Source organism: Periophthalmus magnuspinnatus, chromosome 7, assembly GCF_009829125.3.
Source record: "Periophthalmus magnuspinnatus isolate fPerMag1 chromosome 7, fPerMag1.2.pri, whole genome shotgun sequence".
NCBI lineage: Eukaryota > Metazoa > Chordata > Actinopteri > Gobiiformes > Gobiidae > Periophthalmus > Periophthalmus magnuspinnatus.
The window spans coordinates 31,086,361-31,111,505 of record NC_047132.1 but is presented as its reverse complement, the minus strand read 5'-3'; the positions used below and the strand labels follow the sequence as shown (position 1 = coordinate 31,111,505).

The following is a 25,145-nucleotide window of genomic DNA, read 5'->3' as shown; positions in this document are numbered from 1 at the left end:
TACTAGTGCTTCGTATTGCTCAAAAACATCTTAAAAGACATTCTCAGTGGCAGTGGAAGTCGCCTCTCCGCAGATCTGACCTCGGCCGTGTAGCATCACCTGCGTGTCTCCGTGGATATAATTACGTTTAATGCCATACCGTGGGACATTCCAGGTAAAGCTATAACGTCGTTTCCTCGTCACAAACAGACCTGGAGTTGTGTTTTTTTGTTTCATTCGCACACGTTTAACGCACAAACAAACGCTGCAAATTTAGGCTGAGTTTTTCTTCTCTCAAACTGAAAACACTCCGTTCCACCTTGTGATGTCATCATGTGATACAGGAAGTGCTTCGTTGTGTTTTTAAACTCCACACACCTTCATTTCTAGAATCATCTGGATCACTTCAGAGCTGGAATTACCAATTTTTACAGAACTAAAGGTAAAACGTAGCCGTTAACTTAAAAAAAACTACCACTTCATGACATCACAAGGTGGAACGGAGCATTTTGAGCTACGGAGATGCACAGAATAATAATAAAGAGTTACTCAAACACAACTCCAGGTGTGTTTTTGACCCGCTAACAACATTATAACATGATTTAAACCTCACAAGAGTCAATTTTGTGTCATTTAAGACCTTTAATAACACTGTTTTTAGCAAAAACTTCCATTTTCTCAATAAAACATCATCTTTATCGTAAAAAAAACCCATAACGAAACTGACTCCAGACACACGTGGAGCGGTATTTTTGAACAGGAAGTAGCGTTCACTTTGGTTTACGGACCTTTCACCACTTTTTCCCTGCGTTTTCCGACTCTGATCCAGCACTAGCGTCAGACAATTCACCTTTAAAGCGTTAGCCTTGCTTCAAATCTCCCGGATACGATTACTAACGATTACTGCGATACTTCGGTTCAGTGTGTTCTTAGTACTACGGTCGACGGGCGCGTTAAGTCGGTAAAGGGGGGTCGTGTTCTCTTGTGCGAATTGTGAAGGTGACGCGCGTTTAATCAAAAGCGTCCAAACGGCTCCCACTTCAGACACCAACGAGAGGCCGACCGATACGTGTTTAGCTTCGTTTTACTTTAAAATAATTGACCAAGGCAAAGAGGGACGGATTGAAACTACTTCCTCGGAATATCCTCTCCGATATCCGCCATCGTTTGAGTTTTGGTTGAAAAGAAAAAACCCTCAAGTAAATGGAAAAAGGACAAACTATTTCTGCTAAAATTGTTTAATTATCGCCTCATAATCGACTCAAGGCTTCGGCGCAGTTGGTAGAGTGTTCATCCGCTGAAGGTCTGAAGGTTGGTGGCGCGATTCCAGCTCCTACAGATGAATAATGTTGTTGTTGTTGTTGTTGTTGTGTCCTTGGGCAAGACACTTCACCCTCCTCACCGCCAGTGTTTATGTACGTTTTTTGTGTGAATGGCTGAGTGGTTTCTTGATGTAAAGTTCTTTGAAGGTGGGAAAGCGCTGTATAAAAATGTGAGTTTTTACCAGAGGGGAGGAGCTTAATTACCTTGGAAGAGCTCAGAGTAGAGTCGCTGCTCCTTCTCATTAAGAGGAGCATGAAAGCCACTCACATGTTTGTTATTATGAAGTAACTTAAGATTAAAGTTAAATCAGGTTGAAACAAATGGTTAAACTAGGGCTAAATCAGGGCTAAACCAAGACTGAACTAGGACTAAACTAGGACTAAACCAGGACTAAACCAGGACTAAACCAGGTCTAAACCAGGACTAAACCAAGACTGAACTAGGACTAAACTAGGACTAAACCAGGACTAAACCAGGTCTAAACCAGGACTAAACCAAGACTGAACTAGGACTAAACTAGGACTAAATCAGGGCTAAATCAGGTCTAAATCAGGTCTAAACCAGGACTAAACCAAGACTAAACCAGGACTAAACGAGGACTAAACGAGGACTAAACGAGGACTAAATCAGGGCTAAATCAGGGCTAAACCAGGACTGACCCAGGACTGACCCAGGTCTAAACCGGGACTAAACCAGGACTGAACCAGGACTGAACCAGGACTGAACCAGGACTAAACCAGGACTGAACCAGGAGTAAACCAGGACTGAACCAGGACTAAACCAGAACTAAACCAGAACTAAATCAGGTCTAAACCAGGACTGACCCAGGACTGACCCAGGTCTAAACCGGGACTAAACCAGGACTGAACCAGGACTGAACCAGGACTGAACCAGGACTGAACCAGGACTGAACCAGGACTGAACCAGGACTAAACCAGGTCTGAGATACATTTTGTGAGTGGAGGAGCAGGTGTTTTGAGCTTTGGAGACTCCGTGTGTGTTTTTAATGAGGTAACAGCATCATAACACGGCTTAACACTCACAAAGTCAGTTTGTGTAATAGGACCTTTAAAGTGGCTAGAGCACTTGTCCAGTGTAGCGCCCCCTGTGGAGAGAATTAAAAGTTCAAGGCCTTTTATTCCGATGAACAGATCTTAAAGTTTCCACACTGATTCTTTAATTTCCCAGAGAAACAGAGTGAAACATTGTGTTGTGTTTAAGGGTGAATTTTACACTCAGCAGGTGAACTCCTCTTCCTCTTCCTCTTCTCTTCCTCTGCTCATCTCCTCTCCCTCTCCTCTCCTCTTCCTCTCCCTCTCCTCTCCTCTTCCTCTTCTCTTCCTCTGCTCTTCTTCTCCTCTTCCTCTTCTTCTCCTCTTCATCTCCTCTTCTCCTCTTCCTCTCCTTTTCCTCTTCTCTTCCTCTTCTTCTCCTTTTCCTCTTTTCTTCTCTTCATCTCCTCTCCTCTTCCCCTCCTCTGCTCTTCTTCTCTTCCTCTCCTCTTCTTCTCCTCTTCCTCTCGTCTTCCTCTGTTCTTTCTTTGTTCTTCCTCTGCTCTTCCTCTCCTCTTCCTCTACTTCTCCTCTTCCTCTGCTCTTCCTCTCCTCTTCCTCTGCTCTTCCTCTCCTCTTCCTCTGCTCTTCCTCTCCTCTTCCTCTCGTCTTCTTCTCTTCCTCTACTTCTCTTCTTCCTCTCCTCTTCCTCTGTTCTTCCTCTGCTCTTCCTCTCCTCTTCCTCTCGTCTTCTTCTCTTCCTCTCCTCTTCCTCTACTCCTCTACTTCTCTTCTTCCTCTGTTCTTCCTCTGCTCTTCCTCTCTTCTTCCTCTTCTCTTCCTCTTCTTCTCCTCTTCCTCTATTCTTCCTCTGCTCTTCCCCTCCTCTTCCTCTCTGATCTGTCTGTGCCGAGGAGGAGGAGGAGGAGGAGGAGGAGGAGGAGGAGGAGGAGGAGGAGGAGGAGGAGGAGGAGGAGGAGGAGGAGGAGGAGGAGGAGGAGGAGGAGGAGGAGGAGGAGGAGGAGGAGGAGGAGGAGGAGGAGGAGGAGGAGGAGGAGGAGGAGGAGGAGGAGGAGGAGGAGGAGGATAAACCAAGGATCAGCCAAACTGAACCAAGTCTGTGATTTTAAAAAGACGAAAAACTAAAACCCAAACTTCATTGATTATGTCGCACTAAACTGACTCTTGTCTCTTTAAATCATGTAGTGATTCTGTTTCCTCCTCAAAAACAGACCTGGAGTTGTGTTTTGTTTCATTCACACATTAGTTTAGTCGAACCACATGACATCAAATCTCTAACTTTGAAAAAAAAAAGGGGAAAAAATCAACAAAAACGTCTCAAGTTAATCACAAAATATCAAATCCGTATGTTCTAAAATGTCCAGATTGAAGCAGGAGCCGTGGACACTGAGTGGAGGCGAAGCCGTTGAGCCACAGTGCCATCCTGTGGTGGACTTCAGGTATTACCGCAGCGTGAATAATGATCCGTGTTGGTTTTGTTCCAGATATAAATGAGTGTGTGCAGGGCGTCCATGGCTGTGGTCCTGAGTTTGACTGTGTGAACACAATGGGCTCGTTCAGGTGTAACCCCAAACCCCAGTGCGCCCCGGGATTCAGCAAAGACCCACAGGGGAACTGTGCAGGTAACACTCCACGCACTGTTTGTGTACGTTTAATGTGTTTTTTTTTAAATTATTTTATTCTTTACGTTTATTTGTGCAGAGGATTTAGACTCTTTTTCATACGTGCCCTGTTTAAAATACAAAAACAAACAGAAAAACAAAATGTACAAGTCCGTTTTTGTGTTTTCTTAAAGTGTTTTCCATTTTTGTGAAGTAAAAGCTTGTGTACACAGTGTGTATACAAAGTAATTTAAAGTGTTTTACAGAATAAGAAAGAGATTAAAATCATAATACAGCGAATCAAAACATAAGTAATCATCATAAAATTAACATTAAAGGAGAAAAGTGCAGAATAAACCCCTTTCAGTCACATTCACAGATAAACAGAACAGTTTGAGTCTGGATTTAAACATTGTCAAAGTCGAGGTCTGAGTCACATCTTCAGGAAGAATGTTCCAGGTTTTAACTGCAGAAAACTGAAACACTGATTCTGGTTTAGTCCTGGTTTAGACCTGGTTTATTCTTTGATTTAGACCTGGTTTAGTCCTTGTTTATTTATGGTTTAGTCCCCGGTTTAGTCCTGGCTTAGTCCTGGTTTAGTCCTGGTTTAGTTCCTGGTTTAGTCCTGGTTTAGACCTGGTTTAGTCCTGGCTTAGTCCTGGCTTAGTCCTTGTTTAGTTCCTGGTTTAGTCCTGGTTTATTCTTTGATTTAGACCTGGTTTAGTCATTGTTTATTTATGGTTTAGTACTGGTTTAGTCCATGTTTAGTCCCTGATTTAGTCCTGGCTTAGACCTGGCTTAGTCCTTGTTTAGTCCTGGTTTAGTCCTGGTCTAGTTCTGACTCTGGGCACCAGCACCAGGCCTAAACCAGGTCTTAACCAGGACCAAACCAGGTCTTAACCAGGACTAAACCAGGTCTACATCAGGACTCCAGACATGGCCGACGGCTCAAATGAATCAGAATCAGATTCTCAGAGTTATTCACCAAATCATCTTTGTTCTTTCTGCATTTTGTTTATTTTATTTTCATCGCTCATTGACCCGTCACTAAACCAACTCCTCGTTCAGTGCATCAAAAATGGAACCATATATTTTGAGCTTCAGTATTTACCATGAGCACTTTTTCTTTGCAAAATTGTGAGATTTGTGATCTTTTTATTGTAAAATGCACAGATTTGAGCTGTGGAGGGATGAACACGGCCCTTTTACGTCTAATTATTGATCCATTCTGCAGTTTATTTGTTGCACCTCACGTCTTTGAATGAAACAGTTTATTTAAAATGGTTTACTGGGATTATTTTACGTTATTTAAATTGTAATCAGTGGCATTAAGTCGTTTCAAAAGACATTTTTAGTTGGGGGGGGCTCAGTTAACACGTTAATATCGAGCTTTTTAACACTGGATCGTCCTCCTGATGTGGATTTTATTTTTATTGTAGCTTCATTTTGAAAACTGTTCTGAAAAGTGCGGTAAAAATCTGGTAGTGCGTTGGTCGTTCTAGGGGAGACTTGGCCCCCCCCTCGACCCCCCTCGCCGGCACCGCCCCTGTTCAATATCATCGTTTATCACAATAATCGTTATCGTGGCGGGTCGTGGCAGATCGAAACAGACAAAAGTCCCATGAGAAATGAGTGAAAACAAAAGGATATTTAATCGGGGCAAATCGATACTTGCCCAGTGCAGAAGTGAAGCACAGAGTCGTGTACAGTAAAGTGTGATTAAAGAATTAAGGTTAAACCGAACAAACAGACTCCTCCCACTTTCACAGGGAGATACTTCACATTTCTGGACACGCAGTATTTATATTTGCAGTATTTATATTTACCACGATTTACTTTCACTGAAGCTGTTCACATGTAAATACACAACAAGACTTTAGTTATGTTATTATTATGAAGTCATTTAAGATTAAAGTTAAACCAGGACTAAACCAGGACTAAACCAGGACTAAACCAGGACTAAACCAGGACTAAACCAGGACTAAACCAGGACTAAACCAGGGCTAAACCAGGGCTAAACCAGGGCTAAACCAGGACTAAGCCAGGACTAAGCCAGGACTAAGCCAGGACTAAACCAGGACTAAACCAGGACTAAACCAGGACTAAACCAGGACTAAACCAGGACTAAACCAGGGCTAAACCAGGACTAAACCAGGGCTAAACCAGGACTAAACCAGGACGAAACCAGGGCTAAACCAGGGCTAAACCAAAGACCAAGCCAGGACTAAACCAGGACTAAGCCAGGACTAAACCAAAGACTAAGCCAGGACTAAACCAGGACTAAACCAGGACTAAACCAGGACTAAACCAGGGCTAAACCAGGACTAAGCCAGGACGAAACCAGGACGAAACCAGGGCTAAACCAGGGCTAAACCAAAGACCAAGCCAGGACTAAGCCAGGACTAAACCAGGACTAAACCAAAGACTAAGCCAGGACTAAACCAAAGACTAAGCCAGGACTAAACCAGGACTAAACCAGGACTAAACCAGGGCTAAACCAGGGCTAAACCAGGACTAAACCAGGGCTAAACCAGGACTAAACCAGGACTAAACCAGGACTAAGCCAGGACTAAACCAGGACTAAACCAGGGCTAAACCAGGGCTAAACCAGGGCTAAACAGGACTAAACCAGGACTAAACCAAGACTAAACCAAGACTAAACCAAGACTAAACCAAGACTAAACCAGGACTAAACCAGGACTAAACCAGGACTAAACCAAAGACTAAGCCAGGACTAAACCAGGACTAAACCAGGGCTAAACCAGGGCTAAACAGGACTAAACCAGGACTAAACCAGGACTAAACCAAGACTAAACCAGGGCTAAACCAGGACTAAACCAGGACTAAACCAAAGACTAAACCAGGACTAAACCAGGACTAAACCAAAGACTAAGCCAGGACTAAACCAGGACTAAACCAGGACTAAACCAGGGCTAAACCAGGGCTAAACCAGGGCTAAACAGGACTAAACCAGGACTAAACCAGGGCTAAACCAGGACTAAACCAGGACTAAACCAAAGACTAAGCCAGGACTAAACCAGGACTAAACCAGGGCTAAACCAGGGCTAAACCAGGGCTAAACCAGGGCTAAACCAGGGCTAAACCAGGGCTAAACCAGGGCTAAACCAGGACTAAACCAGGACTAAACCAAGACTAAACCAGGACTAAACCAGGACTAAACAGGACTAAAACGAGACTAAACCAAAGACTAAACCAAAGACTAAGCCAGGACTAAACCAGGGCTAAACCAGGACTAAACCAAAGACTAAACCAAAGACTAAGCCAGGACTAAACCAGGGCTAAACCAGGACTAAACCAAAGACTAAACCAGGACTAAATCGGGACTAAACCGGGGCTAAACCGGGACTAAACCGGGGCTAAACCGGGACTAAACCGGGACTAAACCGGGGCTAAACCGGGGCTAAACCGGGACTAAACCGGGGCTAAACCGGGACTAAACCGGGGCTAAACTGGGGCTAAACCAGGGCTAAACCAGGACTAAACCAGGACTAAACCAGGACTAAACCAGGACTAAACCAGGACTAAACCAGGGCAATAAATCCACTGAATTCTTCATCCTCGGTGTCGCTTCTGAACAAATCCACCAACTCCAGAGGAAGATGAAGCGTCGCTCAGGAGAATATGATTTTATTTTAGGGCCGTTTTTGTTCAGTCTTTTCTCAGATGTTTTTTAAATCACCGTAATGTTGAAGTTTTATTTTCAGTGGTACAGGAGGAGTAGAAAATACTGGTACACAAGCCTAGAGCGCCCTCGTGTGGTTGGGAATGTGACGATAACGATGATGTGAAATTATATACTTTAAGAATTTCACATATAAGTCGCACTCCTGGACAAACTATGAAAAAAACTGCGAATTATAGTCCAGAAAATACAGTATATCATAATTTAGGGTCAAATATCCATCAAAGCGAACGGGATTCCCACATACCTTGTGATGTCATGAAGTGGTAGTTTTCAGGTTAACAGCTCCGTTTTACCGTTTAGTTCAGTACAGATTGTCGACCTGCGAACAACGCGAGGCTCCGCTCCTAATGCTGCAATAATAACTCGATGTGTGGAGTTTAAAAACACAGCGGAGCACTTCCTGTATTACCACTTGATGACATCACAAGGTGGAACAGGTGGAGTGTTCTCTGTTCGAGAGAAGAACTGGGATTAACCTCCTGAGATGTGTCGAACTCGCATGTGGACAACAGATTTTTTGTTGTCTAGGCCACAGTGCAGATTTTTAGAAGAAGAACAACGGCAACAATGCAAACATTCAATTTAGGACATTTTTAAGAGTTTAGAATGTTCAGAATTTTGTGTTAAAGTCACACGTCTCCTGCACCTCTCTGCAGCGATTCACACGAGACGCATTGTTCAAGATGCACAATTGTTGTTTCTCATTTTGTTTTCACATTCAGGACAAATGTCGCTGTGTTCAGGAACTTAAATAGTTTTTGTAAATCATTATTCAAATGATTACAATGTCCACATATGAGGACATTTGTTTAACATCTCTTTTCTCAGAAACTACACAATGTAAAATGATAATTCTTTGTATTTAGACTCATCAGGTCAAATCAGCCTAAATGACAAAGAGAAATGAATAAAACACAAGAGCTCGGGTCTCAGGAGTTTGTGTGTTAAAGCCAGGACTAAACCAGGACTAAACCAGGACTAAACCAGGACTAAACCAGGACTAAACCAGGACTAAACCAGGACTAAACAAGGGCTGAACTAGGACTAAACCAGGACTAAACCAGGACTAAACCAGGACTAAACCAGGACTAAACCAGGACTATACCAGGACTATACCAGGACTATACCAGGACTAAACCAGGACTAAACCAGGTCGAAACCAAAGACTAAATCAGGACTAAATCAGGACTAAACCAGGATTAAACCTGGGCTAAACCAGGACTAAACCAGGACTAAACCAGGACTAAACCAGGTCGAAACCAAAGACTAAATCAGGACTATACCAGGACTATACCAGGACTATACCAGGGCTAAACCAGGGCTAAACCAGGACTAAACCAAACTATGAAAAAAACTGCGAATTATAGTCCAGATACAGTATATCATAATTTAGGGTCAAATATCCATCAAAGCGAATGTGATTCCCACATAACCCAAAAAAACCCCACAGTTTAGCCACATTTACGGAAAAAGTGGGCAGAATAAGGTCAAGTATGAGTAAAAATATGATCTGAAAACTTCTCCGACAACAAATTCTTTTAAATCAGAGTAAACGTACTGGAGTAAACGTAACTGCGCACTTCCTCGTCTCGTGTCAGCGGGGTTAAATGCCACACAGACAGTAGATCAGAGCGCGGCGGTCGGGGGGCCGTGAGGGGCGGATGAAAGTCAAACGCTCCGGCCTCCTTCGGTACGAACCTACGCACTGGAATTACCCCCGGGGGCAGGAACTGAGGCATGTCGAGGCAAAGGGGAGCGCAGTAAAGAGGAGAAGCGCTCGGAGAAATGAGGAAAATGTCACACCACGGAGCAAAGCTAACCGGGGGGGAACTCGCGTGTGTGCTTTGATTTGTATCGTAGCCCCCCCCCCGTGTTGCGCTTTTAAGCCCCGCCCTCTTCCTCTGTTTTAATGCAGATTTTTTTTTTTTCTTTCACAGACGTCGATGAGTGTTCTTTGAGCCAGCCATGTGGTCCGAGCTTCAGCTGCATCAACACGGTGGGGTCCTACGTGTGCAACAGGAAGATTATCTGCAGCCGCGGGTATCACTCGAGTCCGGATGGGTCCAGATGCGTCGGTGAGATATGCAAATAAAGAATGTTTTGAGCAACGAAGTAGTAATCGTCAACTCCTCTGTCCTACATTTGACCAAAAATGTAACTGATTTAGCCTGGATTTCATTAAAGATCCTGTATTATGCAAATTTATGAGCACTTTATGAGCTTTGAGTCGTGTTCTAATGCTGTTTCCTCCTCAAAAAACAGACCTGGAGTTGTGTTTTGTTTCATTCGCATTCATCTCCAAACTTCAAAACGCTCTGCTCCACCTTGTGATGTCATGAAGTGGTAGTTTTCAGCTCCGTTTTACCGTTTAGTTCAGTACAGATTGTCGACCTGCGAACAACGCGAGGCTCCGTTGTTCGCAGGTCGATGTGTGGAGTTTAAAAACACAGCGGAGCACTTCCTGTATTACCACTTGATGACATCACAAGGTGGAACAGGTGGAGTGTTCCCTGTTCGAGAGAAGAACTGGGCGTAACCTCCTGAGATGTGTCGAACTCGTGTGTGGACAACAGATTTTGTGTTGTCTAGGCCACAGTGCAAATTTTTAGAAGAAGAACAACGGCAACAATGCAAACATTCAATTTAGGACATTTTTAAGAGTTTAGAATGTTCAGAATTTTGTGTTAAAGTCACACGTCTCCTGCACCTCTCTGCAGCGATTCACACGAGACGCATTGTTCAAGACGCACAATTGTTGTTTCTCATTTTGTTTTCACATTCAGGACAAATGTTGCTGTGTTCAGGAACTTAAATAGTTTTTGTAAATCATTATTCAAATGTTTTATCAAAATTTTTACATCTCTTTTCTCAGAAACTACACAATGTAAAAGGATGATTCTTTGTATTTAGACTCATCAGGTCCAATCAGCCCAAATGACAAAGAGAAATGAATAAAACGGGTCACACAAGAGCTCGGGTCTCAGGAGGTTAAATCTGCAGGTTTGTGTGTTAAATGTGTGTAAATGAAACACAGAAAACGGCAACTCCAGGTCTGTTTGTGACGAGGAAATGACGACATAACATAGATCAGAAAATAGTGTCTCAACTTAATCACATAATAATATAAATTTATATCTTTAAAATGGCTCGATACAAGTAAGAGCTATGAATATTGAATGGAATGGAAAGATATGAAATGTTGGAATATAAAATCAAGATCTTTTGGGTGATGTCAGTGTCTCATGGAGTTGAGACCTGCCCCTCGACCCGGGTCCGTGCTCCTGGACTCACAGATATGCCCCTGGACCTAGAGCCCTGTCCCTGGACTCTGCGCCGTGCCCCTGGACCCAGAGCTGTGGTCCCTGGACCCTGGGCCTTGACCCTGGACCTAGAGCCATGTCCTGGACCCATTCCCGTGGACTCTGGGCCTTGACCCTGGACCCAGAGCCAATACCCCTGGACCCAGAGCTGTGCCCCTGGACTCTGGGCTGTGCCTCTGGACTCTGAGCCAACGCCCCTAGACCCAGAGCCATGTCCTGGACCCCGATCCCTGCCCCTGGACTCTGAGCTGTGCCACGGAAACCCCACTCGGCTTAAGGGCCCAACAGACCCAGCCCAACCAAAATGCCCCAGTGGAAAAGAGGCTATAGATCCCTGCACCCGTCTAACACATAAAACATATTTTTCCAGATCTGCCTTTAAAATTTCAAAATGGCCGCTTGCATGTTTCTATACGGGGGAAACAGATGGAAGCTTTATAAATAAATCTGAACACATTCTCGGGTTTTAACAGGCTTCGCGGCACAATACGTTACTTCGGCCCATCACTGACCTTTTTCCCGAACTATTCATGGAAAATAGACAAATATGATTATGTGTTCTGATTCCCCAAAGCAGCCTTCAATATTTAATAAACCAAACGGCCTATACGCAGACGGCCGGACTGAAGCGTGTTGATTTTTCTCATTTCACACTTTGCGATTGCGTCTGTATCAAAGCTAATCATTGTCTCGCACATAACGGAGCGGGACTATCGGCCGCTCGGGTCTGGGACTTGTTTGTGTGACCTCGTTTTCTCTCTTTTCAGATGTGGATGAGTGTCAGAGCGGCCTGCACAGATGCGGGGAGGGTCAGCTCTGTCACAATATGGCCGGGTCGTACCGCTGCGAATGCCAGACGGGATACCAGTACGACTCGTTCAGGAGGATCTGTGTAGGTACGTGCGCTCGGGGACGCTTTTCAACGGGTTTACAACAAAAGAAATGCTAATATTGTAGCGTTAAAAAGATATTACAGCGCTCCCTCGTTTATCGCGGGGGGTTACGTTCTAAAAATAACCCACAATAGGCGAAATCGGCGAAGTATCTATACTTGAGTAACATTTTACCTCTCTATACTTTTCTTACCTTTTCATTCAAGCCTCTACTGAGTGATTTCACACCTATTATCATCCTGGTGAGCCCTAGTGTTCTCTTAGTTTTGCTTTTGGTCTGAAGATGGAGTTATAGACGGGGATCCCTTGTATAAGTAGGGCACAGTGCACACTTAGAGTAGCACAATCGACGTAGACAAACAGAAATTGTAAAGAAAATATGTTTTGAGTTTGTAGTGACAAATTTACATAAACGTTGGATCGCAGTGTGACTCTGAAGTGCTGTACGTTTGCGATTTGTTTTCTCCCCGACAAAACCCACAATGTCGATGAAACGTTCTGCACCGACAAAGACGCCTACGAAGGTTTGAACTTTGTGTTTAAACGAGAGAGAAATGTGAGAAAATGTTAACGCCTGTGTGAGAAAAGTGTATAAAGTGTGTGGTGAGGAGTTTTACAGACAAAAACATCTAATAATTGTAAAAAATTAAGCTGATACTTCACGGATTTTAGCTTTTGCGGGTTATTTTTAGAAAGTAACTCCCACGATAAACGAGAGACCACTGTACTTTAAGATAAATCAGTTTGGCTTCATTAAATTATGTTTCTCGAACAATTTAGATCCAGTAAATTAGTATTAAAAGGAAAAAAATATTTATAACATCAGATAAAGATAAGGTTAAAAAATTATTTACAACAAAAAAATTTCCCCAAAAATCTAAAAATGATAAAAAATGATTTACAACAAAAAAAAAATCTAAAAAATTAATAAATATTTATAACATCAAATAAAGATAAGGATAAAAAAATGATTTATAACAAAAAAAATCTCTAAAAAATGTTAACGCCTGTGTGAGAAAAGTGTGTAAAGTGTGTGGTGAGGGGTTTTACAGACAAAAACATAGAGAATAACTGTAAAAAAAACCAAACATAACCCGATAAACGAGGGATCACTCAACTCTATCCCAAAAGTTAAACACGACAAATGAGAGCGTCTCCAAAATGATCACTCTTTCCTTTCGCCTCCTCCACTCTTCACGTCGCTGCATCTCTTCCGTCGGCGCTCACTCTCCCGTTTACGATTCCGCTGCAGGTGTGTGAGTGCGTTGTACCTCGGTCTCCCGCTGCAGAGTGCTCACGCTGCCCCCTGCTGTTTAAAATGCAGCGTGTCGTGACCCTCAATAATCGACTCCACTCGAGCGTTTACTCTGCCACCGGCCGTCTGCTCCGTTTAGACTGAGCGGCGGAGCACGTACGAGCCACGAAACAGACAGAGAATACTTCAGAATACTTCAGTCTGGCGTGACTATAGTACTATGTTCTGTGTTTATGAAAGTGCTTTTATCATAGTACAATTTAAAATCATTCATGCCTCACGTTTTATATTGAAGACACTGATTTTTTGAAGTATTTCCCAACAAAAAAAAGACTAAAATACTGCAGCCGTTTCCATCGTCGTGTGAAAAAGTATTTTATAAACACGCAGTCGTTTCAAAATACTGCATCGTTTTTGGTTTTTAAATAAAAGTTCATGGTGGTGAAAAGTTATGAAGTGCAAGTAGTAAAGTACTGCACTTAAGTAGAATTTTTAGGTATCTCTACTTTACTTAAATACGTTTTACAGTGGATACTTTTTACTTCACTACGTATCTGTACTTTCTACTGCACTACATTTTTGAACTCGATTGAAAACATGTACTTAAATACTTTTACTTAAGTACATTTTTTCATGTTATTCTTTTACTTTTGAGTACCTCCGTGTCTGTACTTTCTACTCCACTATATTTTTAAACTCTGACAGTAAAAAGTACTTTTCATATGATTTGAGGGGTTGTATGAAAAACTTGTACTTTTTAGTCTTTAAGTACATTACTTAAGTACATTTTACAGTGAATACTTTTTACTTTTACTTCACTACATTTGAGAGCAGTATCTGTACTTTCTACTCCACTATATTTTTTAACTGTGAAAGTAAAAAGTACTTTTCATATGATTTGATGGGTTGTGTGAAATACTTTTACTTTTACTCTTACAGTACATATTTAAACAGATACTTTAATACTTTACTTACATTTTTCATGTTATACTTTTTGCCTCTGTACCTGTACTTTAAAACTGAGTACTTCATCCAGCACTGGTTACCACTCTGTGAAATACCTGCACTTTTACTTCAGTGACACTAAAAATACATGCAAGTACAACGTTCTTACTTAAATTTCTCGAAAGAAATACTTGATACTCAAAGCCACAAAGATGTAACTTTTATCACACATTAGTAGTAAATTCTTGTATAGTACCATTTGGTTGTGGTTGTTACTTAAGTAAAAGTACAGATACCAGAGCAAGAAAATATTCAGTTAAAGGTAAAAAATCTACTGAAGCAAAAGTATTTACATGTTTAAAAATGTACTTTAAGAGTAAAAAGTAAAAGTATCTTACAAAACTGCAAATGTAGTGATTTTGATGAAGATTTGAGCTGAATTTTGTTTAACAGAAACAATCAAACATCTTGTTTTTTAGCTGTTTTTATTTACATATTGTACTTTTACTTCACTTCATTTGAGAGCAGTATCTGTACTTTCTACTCCGCTACCTTTTTGAACAGGACTGAAAAGTAAAAAGTACTTATATGATTTTTTTTGAGGGGTTATTTTTACCAAGTTCGTGGAAACTTCCTGATTAAAGTTTTCAAACAAAAATAAAAACACAAAAAAAAAAAAAATGGATTCATGTTGTTGCTGTTGAACAAAATACGTCTCATTTTGAATCAATATCACTACATTTACACTTTAACAAATGAACAACACTTTTACTTTTTACTCTTAAAGTACATTTTTAAACAGATACTTCAATACTTTTACATGTGTAACAAAACTGAGTACTTCATGCAGCACTGACCAGTCATAATTAAGACAGTAAATAGTAAATAGTCACATTTTTATACACCACTTTTCCATCTTTACGGCTGTAATAAGACAGTTTACTCGTCATAATGGACCCGGAAAGTCTCAAAATTTAAACTTTTATCTATACAAAGTTGTTACGTCAGAGATAATTTTGGATCGGTCCTATTTTATTTTAGTTTTCCCACCTTCAAGTCACTCAAAACGCTTCTTTACGTCAAGAAACCACTCACTCACACAAACACTGGGGGTGAGGCGGGTTAGTGTCTTGCCCAAGGACACGGTGACAGCAGCGTTAATCTGTGGGAGCTGGAATCGCACCGCCAACCTGTGCGTCGATGAATCTGACCGCTCAAGCTATAACGTTTACGTCGAGAGCGGGATTCGAAACCGATAACCTTCAGATCATTGGAGAAACTGAGCCAAATTTTACCCCCAGAGTAATAAAACTCTCCAGCTCCATTTTTCTTTTTAGTTGAGTTAATTAATCATAATCGTTTGACACATTATTTTCACATTTGTCACATTTAAAAACGTGGCAGGGCTAAAACTACGACTATAAATACTGACAGGTGAACACAGAACTTGAATCCTTCTCCGTAGCAGCTGTATTTGGCCGCGTTTTATCCCCAGATGAGGTTTAAAAGCTGGAAAAGCGCGTCAGACAAAAGCCGACGCGCAGGTCCAGGAGGAAGAGGAGGAAGACGAGGCTGAGGTGGGATCCGAAAACCAAACGGGTCTCCGCTGCGCTTCACGTTCTGCTTGTTCTGGAAGCGTCGTGTTGACAGTGGCTCAGATCGCGGGGAACTCGTCTCATTCACGGGTTTAGCTTCGTGTTTTACGTGCGACGTTCTGAGGACTTATTCTCCCCTTTTAAAAGACGTAATGTTGTGTTTTGAATCGTTCTTCGCTACGGTAACAGTCGATTTTGGGTTTGTTTTCGTCATTTTGAAACCTGTGGATAACTATATAAAGTCTTTAGTCAACAAAAGCTGTGGCCCCACTCTCTGTAACTGGTCTTAAATGTTCGTATTAACATGATCCTGGGGTTTTTATTTTACTATTTTGTCCATGATTCAATATATGAACATGAATAACAGAAAAATCAGGCGTCTTCTTTCCCCGAGCTCACTCCCGCTAGCGTTAGCAACAGGTTTGACTGACAGCGTTGCTAAGTGCCTGCTCTGTGCTAAACCAGCGGTGCGGGTAAAGGGGTTAAGGGACGTTACTTTCAACAGCCTCGCTCCAGATTGGCTCTTTGGTTGCTATGATACTTGTGGACGGAATTCCAAATATGGATCTCCGCTCCAAATTCGCCGCTATAACCTCTAGCCTCGATGAGCTTCATTTGACTGGAGCTGAACGCTGTGGGTGACGTCGCACTCAGCTGCTCCACTTCTTTATATATGTCAGCAAACTACGGCCCAGGGGCCACACACGGCCCTTTGGCTTTATTTATCCGGCCCGTGGAACGTGACTAAACCTCGCTCAGTTTACCTTTTGAACAAGTTGTTAATCTTTTGCCACTTGATAAAACTAAATGTGAGTTTTTCTGCTGTGTTTATTTAACTAAAATGTAATAAATCCATTGTTAATTTAAGTAAGGCATTTGGAAAACAATTTGTACAATGAACCTTGAATATTCATGCTTTGCTACATGTTACAGGCCAAATCTCTAATGTAATGTCTTGTTGGCTGCTCTAAAAGTACTTCATTATGCAACAACAGCTGAATACAAGCCCCAAATTAATCTACCATAAACGTTTTTATATATTTTACGATGGAATATAAACTCTAATGATGCTATATAATGCCATATGACGTTACCTTCGCTCCGACGACATTAATGCCTCTGCTTCCTGTCAGATATAAACGAGTGCTGGCGTTACCCGGGGCGACTGTGTGCCCAGACCTGCGAGAACACCCCGGGGTCCTACCACTGCTCGTGTACTGCGGGTTTCCGCTTATCCGGCGACGCCAAGAACTGCGAAGGTACGGTTTTTACGCCGCCGTGTGTGTGTGTGTGTGTGTGTGTGCGTATGTGGGTGTGAGAGCCAGAGTGCAGCCATGTGTACGACGGCAAGTCTCTGCACGCTCGGCGAATATGTACATGGAAATATAGTTCACCGTGAATCTATGTATCTGTGCGTGGAGCTGTGAGGAGCAGGGTTCACATCAACTGAGGTGAGGAGGAAGAAAAAATGTGAAATATGTTGGATTTGTTTACGTGTGTTGTGTATTTGTAGGCTTTGATATGTCGTGTAATATTGGGGGTTTTCAGATTACATTTCTTTCTTTCTTTCTTTATTCTTTTTTTTGTCAAGGACCATGTATAAATTATTTAATCTTACAAAAGAAACTATGATTTGTAACAGATTTAGCCACTGCTACTTTCCATCTGCAGGCCCTGGGCAGGTCAACACACATTAAAAACACACATTTCACACATTGGTTTTTATACTTTGCCATGAAATATCCAAAAAGTAAATTCACAAATATTGAACCTGATCGTTTAAAAAAAAAAAAAGTCGCCACCAAAAAAAACAAAACGCTCAAACGCTCTAATGTTTCGTCGGTCCGCCTTTAAAAAAACGCTCTTACTTTCAGTTTTAAACGTCGCCCTGACTTCTACCGTTGGTTTTCTTCGATTTGTTCAATTCGATTTCGCCAAACGTTTACGATCATTCGGGATTTTTGTTCGCCGACATTTCTTCCTCGAAGTCGATGGGTCCCTGCTGTCCTTCCAGTTTTTAATAATGCGTTGTTGGACGGTTCTTAACCCAATTTTAGTCGTTTCTGCAATCTCCTTGGATCGCAAAAGACGAAGTTTAAATCTGTGGTTGCCGAAGTGAAGACGTTTGGCTGCTCGTCCAAGCCGCGGCTTGGACGAGCAGCCAAACGTCTTCACTTCTACAACGATTTGTCCGCAATTTGACAGATTTAAACTCCGTCTTTTGCTCTGGATTAGACCTGGACGACTGAAATATCAAACAGACAATCTCCTTTAGATGTTTTCTCCGCTTGACGCCGATGATTCGACCCTTTTCAAACAGACGAACATCTATTCCACGACCTCGGGATGTGTCTTTCGATGTGGTCACCGTAATTATCCAATAGGAGGCTCGTACCTATTTACTTTGTTAAATCCAGATGGCGACTTTTTTTTTGGACCAGGCTTGAGTTTGAGCCAAGATGTTATTGCGTTACAACAAAAATCTGCATTTTAACATTGTATTTTTAACAGTTTTAAACATTATTGGCGTATCGAATGTCGTGATGTCATCTGAAACCCAGAGATACGGAGAATAGTATTTTATCTGTTATTTACGCACATCAAAATGAAATTATCTTGGTATTTTTTTCTATATTTTACAATTTACATGTCTTAAATCAGCCCTTTTGCGCTCGTGTCGCTCTTTAATTATAATCTATGACGCCTGTGGATCATTCTGTTATAATTTACACATTTTAAATCACAATATTCATCTAAAACGACTTAATAAAACAAACAAATCCGCTGACATCCGCGTTAGAAAATTGCGGTGTCCAATGGAGCCGACGTCGCCGCAAACGTCATCACAACAAAGCGCCGTGTAGCTGTCGGCGCCCCCTATGGACAGCTGCGCATCAGTGGATTTTTTTTGTTCATTTGTGCCGAAATGACGACGCGACGCTGCCGAATCCTACGAGTATCACCGATTAAGAAAATAAAACTGGAGAAGGAAGCGCGCACGTCACAGGTGGAGGTGAAAACGGGGATTTATCGGCAAAATGGCGTTTTGAAAATAGTCGATTAAAGATTAAACTCAAACATGAATCACTCCGAGTACAACTTCAGAGGCGAAATGAGAAGAAACGACTAGCACAGGTCTGAATAGCTCTTCTATAATATAAAGGTGCACAGAATTACGTCGCTTTTCCCGTCGTATGAATGAGCCTGAGATGGAAAATTCAATCATCTTATTCATGTGCTGTGGCAATAGTTTTAAATTTCAGCATTATTTCAGTTTTATGTAAATAGGACATTGCATTTCTTAAGTTTAAAGGGCACATATAAGTCTATTTTCTGATCTATGTTATAATGTTGTTTGGAAATGGCTGTAATGTTTCTTTTCAGTCATTTTTTCAGACACAAAATGGAGTCTTGTGAGTTTTAAGCAGCGTTATAATAGTGTTACCGCCTCAAAAACAGACCTGGAGTTGTGTTTTTGTTTCATTCACACATGTTTAACACACAAACCCTGCGTATCTAGGGTGAGTTCTTCTCTGTTCCACCTTGTGATGTCATCATGTGGTAATACAGGAAGTGCTCCACTGTGTTGTTAAACTCCACACACCTTCATTTCTAGAATCTTTTGGATCATTTCGGTCCTGGAATAGCCACTTATCTCTGCTGCACTAAAGGTAAAAGGAGCCGTTAACTTGAAAAAAACTACCACTTCATGACATCACAAGGTGGAACGGAGCGTTTTGAGCTTTGGAGATGAATGCGAATGAACCGAAAACACAACTCCGGGTCTGTTTTTGAGGAGGTAACGGCATTAAAACGTGACTTAAAAGTCGCAAGAATCCATTTTGTGTTGGAAAAATAATGACTGAAAAAAAACATTACAGCCTCCTCCGTCTCACGTGAACTTTAACCTCTTCTCCTCAGACGTGAACGAGTGTCTGTCCAGCCCGTGTGGTCAGGAGTGCTCCAACCTGTACGGCTCCTACCAGTGCTACTGCAACCAGGGGTACTTCCTCAGAGAAGACGGACACTCCTGCGACGGTAGAAGACATTTCGTCACTTCAGCCGTGTTTATAAATGTTCTACGAGTTTGTCATCTTTACGTTTTCGTTCTCCGTAGACATAGACGAGTGTTCGCGGAGCATCGGTCATCTCTGCACCTACAAGTGTGTGAACGTCCCGGGCAGTTACCAGTGTGCCTGTCCTGAATACGGGTACAGCATGTCCCCAAATGGACGCTCCTGCAGAGGTACGTCTTACACGGGCTCAGGGATATCGTTATGAGCTAAGGGTGCGCCGATACGATACTGATGTCCAGGGGTCGGCGCCGATATTAACGATTTTTGATGGATGAGATGTTGGTTCTGTCAGTGTTGTTTCAGTTGATATCGGTTCGGTCGATGTCGTTTCAATGTCGTTTTGATTCCAGTTTGGTCGGTGTCGGTTCGGTTGGTGTCGAGTCGATGTTAGTTCGGTTGATGTTGGTTTGGTCGATTTTGGTCCAGTTGGAGGTCTGTTCAGTTGATAACGTTTTAGTCGATGTTGGTTCAGTCAATATCCGTTCCATTGGTATTGGTTCTGTCAATGCCGGTTCTGTTGATATGGGTTCAGTCGATAACATTTCAGTCGATATCGGTTCATTCGATGTCGGTTCATTCGATGACGGTTCATTTGATGTCTGTTCAGTCGATATCGGTTCGATCGATGTCTGTTCGATCAATGTCGGCCCCGTTGATATCTGTTCTGTTGATATCGGTTTGGTCGATGTTGGTTCGGTCGATGTCGGTTCAGTCGATATTGTTGAGGTCGATATCAATTCTGTTGATATGGGTTCGGTCAATGTCAGTTCGATTGATGTCGGCCCCGTTGATACCTGTTCTGTTGTTATCGGTTCGGTCGATGTCGGCTCAGTTGATATTGGTGCAGTTGGTATTGTTGATGTCAATATCGGTTCAGTCGATATTGGTTCGGTCAATGCCGGTTCCGTTTATCGGTTCAGTCAAAACGGTTCAGACAATGTCAGTTCAGTTCATATCAGTTCTGTCGATATCGGTTCAATTGATGTCGGTTCGATCAATGCCGGCCCCGTTGATATCTGTTTAATTGATATCTGTTTCGTTGATATTGGTTTGGTCGATGTCAGTTCAGTCTATATTGCTTCCGTCGATATTGGTTCGGTCGATGTCTGTTCTGTTGATATCGGTTCAATCGATAATGGTTCAGTTGATATCAGTTCGATCGATATCGGCCCCACTGATGCGAGACAACTGCATCCAAACATTTTATAAAGTGCAGATTACTCGATTTTGATACTAAGGAATAGGCTCGATACTGATTCCGATACTACAATGACAATAAAAACACTTTCTTTAGCCAATAGAATGTGATTTTCCACATTAAATGGCAGTACTTTCTTTTCTATTCCCATGTGTCTTATGTCTGTGTAATCCTCAGTGTCCAGTTGGTTCTTAGTGGCCCATGAACGATTCAGGTTCATTTCTGTCCTGTGAATATGACTCTTTTTAGCATCGATACCTGCTCAAATGAGTACCATAATTTCTGGACTATAAATCGCACAATTTTTTTCAGTTTAGCCGGGGATGCTACTTATACTCAGACGCAATTTATATGTGAAATATGTTTTTTTTCTTCATTATTGTGCATTTTTTGGCTGTCGCGACTTGTACTCCAGTGCGACTTATACTCCAGAAAGTACGGTATCACGTTTTGATATTAATTTTAGTATAAATTAGTCTGATTTTTGATACTTTTGACAACCCTCGCTCTGCCTGTCAGATCTTTTCAGTCTTTAACGCAGGATATCGTGGTGTTTTCTTGTAAATTTCCTTTGTATCATATTTTTTGTTAACTTTTTGGTCAGCTGAAGTTGTTTTAAAAGCGCTACTTGAACAAACTTGAATTGAAAACCCACAGTATGGCTCATAAGCGTCGTCTACAGTGATAACTATGGAAACCTGTCAAGGTGATGCACTTTTAAGGTCTAATCCAACAGATGAGATACTCCAATCGAAATTACAGAAGAACTGGATGCGGTACCTTGCACTTCATTACGTTCTGTATGGGGCTGCATTTTAGGCAGGTGACGTAACAAAATGTCCGCCAGCAATAAGCAAACGGTAATAATTTTATGCCTGGTGTATTTTAACAGGTTTTAAACTGTCTAGTTGCAATATTAAGGAATGCTTTTAAAAGTATTATAGCTTTTACTGCGCCTCTGGGATTACACAATAAAATTTTATGGCCCAATATTGCTTCTCATTTCATTTTTTCTTCTTTTTCCTTTGTGCTTACGTGCAGTAGAAATGCTTTTACCACAACGTTTGTCATCGTTGTTTAGATATCGACGAGTGCACCGCTGGAACCCACAACTGCTCGCTGTCTGAGACCTGCTACAACGTTCAGGGAGGATACCGCTGCCTCTCGTTCGACTGTCCCCAAAACTACAGAAGAGTGTCCGACACGTAAGTCCAACTGGAAAAAAAAAACATTCTAAAAGGCGTAGAGAGTCTGGGATCAAGTCGTCACACGTTCAACCATAGACTGTATAGAGAAACGGACGTAGCTAACCTGCTAGCCGCCGCGTTCCAAACAGGAAGTAACATAAAATAGTAAAAAAAAACTCGCTTTTTTTAATGCTGGGATAAGTGAGAGTACAATAACCAAAACGTAAAGTTACACTACAAATAAAAATAAACAAAAGGAGGATCTACGAGCGCAAAATGTTAGCCTAAACGCAAAAGATCGAGTTTCTCAGTTACAGATATAAGTCAAACTCCACAAAGCGTTCAATATTCAAAGTCCGACAGGTGGAAAGCGGTCCAGAAGACAAAAATCAAGCAGCCAAGAGTGGCGTTGGACCGGTTCTTTTAAACTGGTGGAGGGCAACGATTGGCCGGGCCTTTGATTGTCCCTCCAGTCAACCCGCTCTACGTGACCCTGGTGTTTTTATTTCGCTATTGTGGCTGTAAATCAAGACACAGTAGGGCAAAAACGTATTTAATCAGCCTTCAATCGTGCAAGTTCTCCCACTCGTCATAGGTTAACTTCAACTAAAAGTGACAAAACGGGGGGAAAGAATACAGGAAATCACATTGTAGGTGACCAAATAGAGATTTTACTGAGGAATTTACCAGTTAATTCATGAAATAACCTGCAAACGAGTAAGATTTCTGGCTCTCACAGATCTGTAACGTCTTCTTTAAGCGGCTCCTCTGTCCTCCGCTCGTTAGCTGTATTAATGGCGCATATTTAAACTCGTTATCAGTAAAAAAGACACGTGTCCACAACCTCAAACAGTCAGACTCCAAACGCAACTATGGCCAAGACTAAAGCGCCGTCAAAGGACACCAGAAAAGATTGAGATGAGCTTTTGTTATTGACCAAATACAATTTTTCTACCATAATTTGCAAATAAATTCTTTAAAAATCCTACAGTGTGATTTTCTGGATTTTTTTTTCTCGTTTTGTCTCATAGTTGAACTGAACCTACGATAAAAATTACAAGCCTCGCTCATCTTTTTTACGTGGGAGAACTTTTAAATAGTTTTTTTTACCCCACTGTATGAACTTTAATAACAGACTAATCATTTCTCTCGAGGTCACTCCCGCTAGCGTTAGCAACAGGTTTGATTGACAGCGTTGCTAAGCGTCCTTTCCGTGCTAAACCGGCGGTGTGAGCGGGAAGTTCTTCTTTATACAGTCTATGCGTCAAACCGATGGAGATTTTTTAAATGTATAATACTAAATTTCATTGGACGTTCATTTGAAAGTGCTCAGTGACCCAACAGGTTCTTCTATTGGTCTTTTGTTGTACTTTTTATTCATATTTTTTTTTATTAATGTGTGAACAAATATTACAACATACTGTCATTTAAAACATCAAATGCATTCACACGTTTTTAATTTTATATATAACAAAACTGAAACTTGAAAAGTAAATAAATAATATAAATTAATAATAATAATACAAAAAAAATAATAAAATAAAATAAAATAATAATAAATCATTAATTAATAAACAATCCCACAAATCCTGACTTTTTGTTGTACTTTTTCATACTGTTTTTGTTAATGTATCTCTATCTGTCTAGCTATAGTTTAAAATTGAGATGAAAGGTTGTTAAAAAATCTAGAAAATGGTTTAGGATTATGTCTTAACTGTCAGGACAAATTAAAAGTATTTTCACTATGATAACTATGCAAGTAATGTCATTTTGTGTAGTTGTAAAACATAATATTCAACCAAGAACAGTATTGTAAGTTGACAGAGTATTTTGTTATTTATTTTATTTTATTTTTCACATTTCACAACCCTTATCCTGGCTCAGTTCGTAGTGTTTGTCCACCGACCCGAAAGGTTGGCGGTTCAAATCCCGCTCTCAACATAAACGTCATCTTGAAGGTGGAAAAACGCTGTATAAAAATGTGACTATTTACTAAAAAAAGTTTATTTTAGTTTGTTGAAAAAGAGTGTTTCATCCAGAGTTACATTCACTCATCATTCTTTCATCCAAGAGTTTGTTAAAATCAAACCTAACCTATATATATATGTTGTTTTTTCTATTTTTACCATATTATTCAGGGATTGTAGGGAGCAGTGTACAGAGCATTAGCCTAATTATATAAATGGTACAGAATAAAATAAAACTAATCTTTGAATGCAACTGCTGTTCCACTAATGTTCACACACTGTGGTATATAATTTTATGTGAATGCCACTGGATTAATATTGATTCACCTTTTCCAGACGATCCATCCATTTCATAAAAAACTTTAAACGTCCTACATTACACAAAATGGATTCTCATGAGCTTTAGACCATGTTATAATCCGTAAAAACAGACCTGGAGTTGTGTTTTGTTTCATTCACACATGTTTGAGTCACACTTTATTATTAGTCTGTTACATCTCCAAAGCTCAAAACGCTCTGTTCCACCTTGTGATGTCATCAAGTGGTAGTTTTCAAGTTAACAGCTACGTTTTACCGTTTAGTTCAGTGTGTTAAAACATGTGTGAACGGTTTTCTTCCCCCCTAAGAAGGTTTGTCTCACTGAGCTCACCAAAAACAACTCGAGTCACTAGGGCGCCCTCTAGAGGAGACTGCCGTTTTCCAAAAATGTAGCACCTCTGTCACTAAATCGACTTTCTCTTCTTATTGTCGCTGTGAGTCAGTGGAAAAGTTAAAGCCAAATGATATGATAACATGCACACGTTTTCAAAAGTTTGCACATGTGACAAAGAAATAGCGAATATTAAAGCAAGTTTGCGCCAATTAGTGAATGTGTATGAAAGAAAGAGGATTTGTACGTCTGAAATTTAGTGATTTTGTGTGTCTGTGAACTGAATGTTTTTAGAAATGTCGTATTTGAGGGGGCGAGATGTGTTGTATTAGATCAGGCGTGTCCAAACTACGGCCCGGGGGCTAAATGCGGCCCTCAGACGAGTTTTTATAGGTCCTCACGTCTCCTGGTGAACAGACGCAGTTGATCATAAACAGC

General features: G+C 41.3%; 2 protein-coding genes across 2 annotated transcripts in view; one reads left to right on the top strand and one right to left on the bottom strand.

Moving 5' to 3' along the window:
* The window catches only part of LOC117373874 (protein Wnt-7a), a 219,650-nt gene that overhangs the window by 109,515 nt on the left and 84,990 nt on the right, over positions 1 to 25,145 (bottom strand). The gene's annotated exons all lie outside the window — the stretch shown is intronic.
* LOC117373066 (fibulin-2-like) overlaps positions 1 to 25,145 on the top strand; it is a 78,952-nt gene that overhangs the window by 52,952 nt on the left and 855 nt on the right. Inside the window, exons 11-17 of the mRNA XM_055223023.1 lie at positions 3,800 to 3,937; positions 9,560 to 9,697; positions 11,710 to 11,838; positions 16,764 to 16,889; positions 19,552 to 19,668; positions 19,748 to 19,876; positions 21,986 to 22,109. Of these exons, the coding sequence (XP_055078998.1) occupies positions 3,800 to 3,937; positions 9,560 to 9,697; positions 11,710 to 11,838; positions 16,764 to 16,889; positions 19,552 to 19,668; positions 19,748 to 19,876; positions 21,986 to 22,109 (901 nt within the window). The remainder of the gene's footprint in view (positions 1 to 3,799; positions 3,938 to 9,559; positions 9,698 to 11,709; positions 11,839 to 16,763; positions 16,890 to 19,551; positions 19,669 to 19,747; positions 19,877 to 21,985; positions 22,110 to 25,145) is intronic.